Genomic DNA, 6851 nt, shown 5'->3' with positions numbered 1-6851 from the left:
TGAGAGGAGTTGTGTTAGAACAGTATCTGATGGTACTGCTCGCAGCGATCGGGTCATTTGATGTAATCAGACTGCAGCAGCCTCATTGTGATGGAGTTACCAGTGATTGATGTCTCCACTCAATAGCGAATGATTCAGGGTGTAGGTCATTCGAGATGGGGCACTAACGTGTTGATTTGTTCGCGGACTGTTGGCTCTAATTGACTACGAGTTCTACACGATCCATCAGGGTCAGTTGGTTGTTGATCGTTTGTCGTTTGAGTATAGGATTCTGACTCCTATCTCGCGGAAATAAATTCGTCGAGAACTAAGAATGTGCGTCAGTCGTGACCTTCATCATGTCACCATCATTTATATCTTAAAGGTCCTCCCGCTGTCGGTGGCTCTCACAGTGAGCGTGGGCGCAGTACCTTGAGACCAGGGTGACATCGATAAAGGACATTCCTTGGTGGGACTTCTCCAGAATGCTCGCCTGGTTGCGTCTGCCGCTTCTGAGTTTCTTATGAGGCGAATGAACTCACTGGATGACATGACTGTAAGCTGACCTGAGGTAGCTTTTCCACGCCACTTGTTGGCGGCTTCGGTCCACTCGAGGATCAGGAACAAAGTCTACTCTAACCGAGGTTTGGTGGAAGATGCTAATTTTCAAGAGAACAATTGCATGTGAGCATCACGTGGATATTCTCGAGCATGTCTCAAATCACGATTGCCTCATCTCCGAAGTCGTTTCTGTCTGTGTTCAAGATGGATAAGAAAGGGACCCTTGAACGCGCCAAGGGGTCGAATAAGCAAAGCTTGGTATTTTTGCTCGGAGTGCTCTAGCTGTCCAGGAGTTGCAGACTTGCACTAAATTATACTTAAAGGATTATGCATAAAAAAGGGTATATCTCGTATTCAATGATAAATCGCTATGAACTTACTTTGCTGCTTCCTTCCGAGAATTCAAGCGCAGGTACTTTTTATTCAAGGCTAATGAGGGAGCGATGAGATGGACGATAGTTGAAAGTACTCCATCATGATTCCTACACTCAGTTTGCTGTATAATATGGCCCCCATGTCAACGACTAGGAACTCAAAACAGCCGTTAATCCGAGGGTCGTTCCTCCATTCATTAGTTCACGGTCTTTCCGAAAACTTGGAGTGGCGAAAATAGCAGCCGATAGAATTCGACATAATTTTACTTGTAGAGGACGGGGATCAGCGCCTCACTATGCTCATAGTACTCGCATCCCTGAGAGATGCACTTACAATGCAGTTAACGTATACTCTGGGAATCCCCACTTGATCGGGAGTGACAGGGAAGATGCGAATGGGCTTGATACCGGCATCGTTGAATCCACATGCACGAACATGTGGTAGCTGTGTCTTCTCCCAGAGCTCTTGCCAAGATTCGTACTCACCTACGATGAAACTCTGTACAACAGCACCATTTGGTGATATATGTATACCTTTCAATACACCAATAGACGTCAGATTGCAGTAGGTGAGAACTCCTCCGGGTTTGAGCACTCTGTAGGCCTAAAACGGTTGAAGGTCGCATGGGAGTTATTGGGATCGTCAACCTCCTTAATGAACTTGAATTGATGTGTATGTTGCTCATCTTTATCATGGGGATAAGTGTCGTAGAGGATGCCGTCGATACTGTTGTCAGGTAGCGTCGCAACAACCTCACGGGCGAGGCCCAGCATAGGTGTTACTTTATGTGGGGCCTTCGATGCGAATGCCTGAGTGACAAGAGATAGACCACTACCCGCATCACGACGATTATATACCTCTAACCGCTTGAATACATCCTTATTGGCTTCTATGATGATATGCTCATCGATGTCATGCTTCTGTACAGCACTTGCCGACAGTCCGAGCCCAAAACCAAGCTCGAGGACTCTGCCGCCGTTAGAGGTAGCTATCTCCGCGAGGGCGTGCATGTACGGCGCCTAGGGAATCGACCACAAACCATTGACATACCCAGAAGGATAATGAAGATGCTCGCCGTAGACTTGGGGAGAAGATTCTCTCAGTCTCACCTCCCACTTTTGCATAACGGGATGACCATCGATGTCGAGCCTGTCACCGTCGAACTTCTCATGTATGTCGCCCCACTGCTGAGCGTCACTCGTCTCGTTCAAACCATCGTAGCCTGCATGCGGCAAGGGTGGCGACATGTTGAGTGAACGAAGGCCTCGCTGGAGAGCTAAACAGTGGAAAGTGTGAGGGGAATACGACCACTCAGGAGGAGAATTATTTAACATGCGCTCAAGTGAATTGTTGACCATCACTGATAGTACTCACAACAAAGAGGTATCTGCGTCGTAGACCCTACGAACCCCTGCCAGCATTCACAATACGAGCGACTGAGTGCCCCTCACTAGATGGGAATGCTACTAGTCATAAGAACTAGCAATCAGTGTGAGTCAGTAGGAGCATGTGTGAGCGCTACCATCAGGAGCATCGATCACGCAGGAAGCTGCACGAGTAGGATAGTCAGATTCCCATCACGAAAGGGTTCAAGACAGGGCTTTTCCAACCGATGAAACGAGTTACGCAACGTGAGGCGAATCACGCCAGTGGTTACCAAAGATGCTATCGCACTTGGTAGAATATTTGTGTATGCGTGCGAAGATGTTGTGTAGTTCGAAGCATTAACGAGTGAGTCCCCTTGAAGAGTTCTTCACTGTCGATCCGATATGGCGGCCCACAATCACGGGATCTTTACCACGGTGCTGAGGTTATACCCGAGTTTCGAATTCAATTAATTGACGGAAGATCGAAACTCAAATAAGCTGACTTCGACAATCAAACTGCATTCCACGGTTTACACAAAAAGCCCATTCGGTCATGCTCCGACTCACCGGCCCGCATAAACGCTCGCTTCCATGAGCTACACGGATCCATTAGCTACTAATTTTGAGCCATAACTCCTTGCGACGCGAGGTATCGGCCGCAAGGAAGCTTCTCATAGTCTTCCTTGATTCGTGGTCTCGTAAACTTCCCATCAGCCAAGCACACGCATTGCTGCTATATCAAATGCCTTCGTCACCGTCAGAGGCCAAAGGACGGCCATATATTCGACGAAGTCGTGGGGACGGATCTAGTCGGGGCACCGAGACACTCGCGCCGCCCGATTCGGTATGTCACGGTGAGGTCGTCACACATCTAGCGGAGGCACTGTACGTCCAGTGGTGTCTCAATCATGTCCTTCGTAGATGCCTGCAGCTCGCCCTGTCGTTTCACGTGACCAGTTGCTTGTCGAGCTCGGATTCTCTGGAGAACCCGCAACCGCCAGCCTTATCAATAATGATTCTGAGCTCTCGCTTGCTTCAGGGGACCAACCATCGGCTATTCTAACCCGGTAAGCTGTGTTAAAGTTGACGAGCTACTGAAAGCCTAACAGATACCGCGCTCTAGAGAGAAAACTACGCAAAAAGGAAGAGGATCTGGAGAGATTGAAAGTTGACAATACTTGCCTCCGCAAGGAGCTGGCGAGCATGCGGCAAGGCTCAACCACTTCGACACCACAGAATGCGGACAATCGTGCGCTGGTGAAGACACAGATGAAACTCCTCAAGTAAAGACAGTCTCATCATCGACGAATAACGGAGTCCACCAGTTGATACTAGAACTGGCGCTTCTGCGTCAGGCGAGAGATCACGTCGCAAAGACAAACACTTGCTGAATACAAACGGAAGGAAGAGTGGATGAAAAAGTGTCTGACCTGGTCGGATCGCTTTCGTGACACAAACCGATCTCCCGTGCGCACTTTCGGATCATCTAGGTATGCTAGAGTCTCTAGTGCGCACCTTCCTAAAGAGCTTGCACGAATACCACCACCCAAGGAGGACGAGATGTCTTTACGCGCAGCTGAGGTGACTGGGATGGAATCAAGAGTTCACAATACTGAACGGTTTGGCATACCTATAACTAGGAGCTCTATCGGCTGTGATGAGCGCAACTTAGACGTTTCTTCTCGAGGTGGATGAGGAGGTCTTAGAGATCGAACGAATCTGCCGCGAAAGGATAGCACAACGAACACAGTCGCCATCTTCCGAGCAGCACGCGTCATTTGTGGGAGCTGAACAGAAGACTAAGATGGACATTAATAAGGACCAAGAGGTTCCCGATGATGTCCGTTGGGAACTCTAACCTTGCAAGTCATCCTTGCAAGATGTGATCGTGTACCGAACATAATGCTAGCCGTCCATTGAATGATAGCTCTTGACCATAGGCGGTCAACAAAGCAGATGATCTATTCCTGACACGATTGCCCGATGCTGCTATCATTGCTCATGACGTGACGTTGAATAGTCGGTCATCGCAGCTCAGTCATCAAAATATAAGTCGTCCCACGGAAAGCCAAACCTCTCAGAGGCGAACGCAGCACTCGGAGACTGGAGGAGGTAGCCAAGCTGAAGATGATCGAACGCGAGAACATCTCCGGAAGCTGACGGAGAAGTACAAAGTGGGTAGGGATTGACGAACGGTGGCCATTCAATCCCCTCCAAGGACGAGAGAGTCGTCGTATGGTATACCTTCGTTCTTGCAGACTCTTCGAAAACTCTACGACAAAGCTCGGGGTGACTTGGAAAGGTCGTCGGCTGACTCCAGCCGTGTAGGGTCGGGTGGAGAACAAACACTCGTGACTGACTTCACAGCGAGAACGAAATCGGACCTCCAGGTGGGGCTAGAGCTCACACAGCCTGGCAAGCACATCCTGCTTTGAATAGGATCACTGTGAAGCATGTTCCGCTCAGGAATTGCGGGAACTTGTCGTGAACGAGTTGCGCAAATGCTACGGACTGTTAGAAGAGCGATCCAGGAGAATGGAAACGGCGGCCGACGACCGAGTGAGTACATACGTTGACTCAGGGTCTACTGATCGACATAACCTACGTCGTGCTGTATTTATTCTTGGAAGCTCGCTCCGTTGCTAAGGGCTTGACTTGGAGTTTTCGGGCGACGTTCGATTCCTCGTAAAGTAGGTAAAACGACTTCTGCTGAAGCTTGCGGAAGAGACAAAGAAGAGGCGGGAGCTGCATAACATAGTCCAAGAGCTACGAGGGAATATTAGAGTCTTTGTTCGTGTAGGACAAAAATCCTGGATGAAAAATTGCTCTCAGGAGCTCCCAGGTTCGTCCTCTGCTCGAGAAAGAGCGAGCGGAGGGCCACTGTGTTGAGTTTCCTGATGTCAACACCATACAAATCTTCAGTCGAGAACTTCAAACAGCAAAGAAATGGGAATTCGATAAAGTGTTCAACGACAAAGCGGGCCAGGTAACGACAACTGGAGCTCGTTCACACATTAGAGAGCATCTGCCGCCCCCGCCTGATCGATACATTAGCAGTTGTGGAGCCCAGTGTCAGGCGGACGTATTCTCCGAACTACAACCTCTCATCATCTCTGCTCTTGACGGGTATAACGTGTGCATATTTGCTTACGGCCAAACGGGTAGCGGGAAGACTCATACGATGCAAGTAGGCGTATCGTGCCCCTAGTAGATATTCACTGTTCTCAGCATTCAATGCTGTTGTTTTTATGTGTACTAATAGTAGACTCGCCTTTACCCTTCAGGGGACTTCGAATGAAGCCGGAGTGTACCACCGAACTCTGAAGGAGCTGTTTGAGGTGATTTGCCACTTGCGATCAATAGTGGAAACGGAGCATCTCCCAGGGCATTGAGGCTCGCCGTGGAGGATGGTCGTATCGGTTGACAGCCTCGGTCGTAGAGATCTACAATGAAGAGATCCGTGATCTACTAGTAGACCGGAGCTCAGGGAATATCGCCAAACCCAGGGTGGGTTCTGCAGCTCTCGATTGTGGACCGTGATTCGTAGTGGTGACCAAACGCTACAACCAGCCATGAATGTTATTTCCATTTCTGTTTTCAATGTTGATGACTGACAAATATTTGCTTATGAGCTTGGCCCGATTTGAACGGACAACCGTCTGATCTGGAGTCAGATGCCCTACCGTTGAGCCACAAGCCCAATTAGAAGTTTTATGCATCAAACATTGCGACCCCCATGCTGTTGAGCTTGGCAGGTTCAGCTGACTTCCACTGACGGGGTTCCCACAAGTCACGTTCCCGGGCTCACATGGCTACCAGTTCTCTCTCCAAACGATGTACACTCGATGCTTGAGAAAGGTGTACCTCTCTGTTGGGCTCCATCAGGGAATACCCGTGTGTCAGGTTGGGAGGCCAGAGCTGTCGGATCGACCAATATCAACGAGCAGTCGTCCAGGTCACATCTGATAGTGTCATTGAAAGCTGAGATTGTAACACCTGGAGGAGATCGGTTGACGTCTAAAATAAACCTTGTTGATCTTGCTGGGAGCGAGCGTTTGCGGAAGAGTGGTAAGTTCGGTCAGTTCAGAATCGGTAGCTCTTGGACTGGGGACCTTGCTCTCAGCAATAAGTTTCTAATTGATGGTTATGTAGTTCTCTGGCGAGTTTCAGCCTGTAGGTGCGGTCGGGCAGCGGCAGAAGGAGGCCGTCGCCATCAACAAGTCACTTAGCGCCCTTGGGGACGTGATCTGTGCACGGGTGACGAAGAGCCAACATGTTCCCTACAGGTGGCGTGAGTTGTATCATCCCCCACAGAGTATCGATTGTTGTTAGGAATTCCGTGCTGACATCCATTCTAAGTGAGAGCCTTGGGGGTGACTCGAAGACGGTGATGCTCCTACAGATCAACCCGGCCGTGGTATGCAGAGCAGTGGTCTGTCGTTGGCTGGAAGCCTCTCTCATCAGAACTCCTATGATGAGTCCAGTAATTCCCTGAGCTTCGGTTCCCGAGTTAGTGCAGTCGAGATGAAAGTTATAGATCCACGGAAGAAGATGACGAGCTCATGATTC

General features: G+C 49.5%; 2 protein-coding genes and 1 non-coding gene across 3 annotated transcripts; 1 reads left to right on the top strand and 2 right to left on the bottom strand.

The window, feature by feature from the left end:
- Positions 1 to 1177: 1177 nt before the first annotated feature.
- On the bottom strand, positions 1178 to 2162 carry Pmar_PMAR013138 (Guanidinoacetate N-methyltransferase, putative; the record flags this gene model as incomplete). Its single annotated transcript, XM_002776361.1, has 6 exons — positions 1178 to 1231; positions 1282 to 1413; positions 1459 to 1518; positions 1563 to 1724; positions 1773 to 1934; positions 2025 to 2162. 6 exons carry the CDS (start codon positions 2160 to 2162, stop codon positions 1178 to 1180), a joined length of 708 nt encoding a protein of 235 aa, XP_002776407.1.
- Positions 2163 to 3203: 1041 nt separating this feature from the next.
- Positions 3204 to 6848, top strand: Pmar_PMAR013137 (Kinesin-3, putative; the record flags this gene model as incomplete). Its single annotated transcript, XM_002776360.1, has 17 exons — positions 3204 to 3349; positions 3392 to 3565; positions 3638 to 3863; positions 3955 to 4122; positions 4364 to 4456; positions 4541 to 4672; positions 4749 to 4841; positions 4977 to 5078; positions 5125 to 5268; positions 5359 to 5469; positions 5567 to 5620; positions 5667 to 5789; positions 6044 to 6140; positions 6186 to 6350; positions 6460 to 6568; positions 6615 to 6699; positions 6747 to 6848. The coding sequence occupies 17 exons, from the start codon at positions 3204 to 3206 to the stop codon at positions 6846 to 6848; spliced, it is 2124 nt and encodes a 707-aa protein (XP_002776406.1).
- Pmar_PMAR013136 lies at positions 5911 to 5982 on the bottom strand. The gene has a single exon. It is a non-coding gene; the product is annotated as a tRNA-Trp (tRNA).
- Positions 6849 to 6851: the final 3 nt, after the last annotated feature.

The sequence above is a fragment of the Perkinsus marinus genome (genome assembly GCF_000006405.1).
Source record: "Perkinsus marinus ATCC 50983 genomic scaffold scf_1104296953744, whole genome shotgun sequence".
Classification (NCBI taxonomy): domain Eukaryota; phylum Perkinsozoa; order Perkinsida; family Perkinsidae; genus Perkinsus; species Perkinsus marinus.
This window is presented reverse-complemented; position numbering and strand designations above follow the sequence as displayed.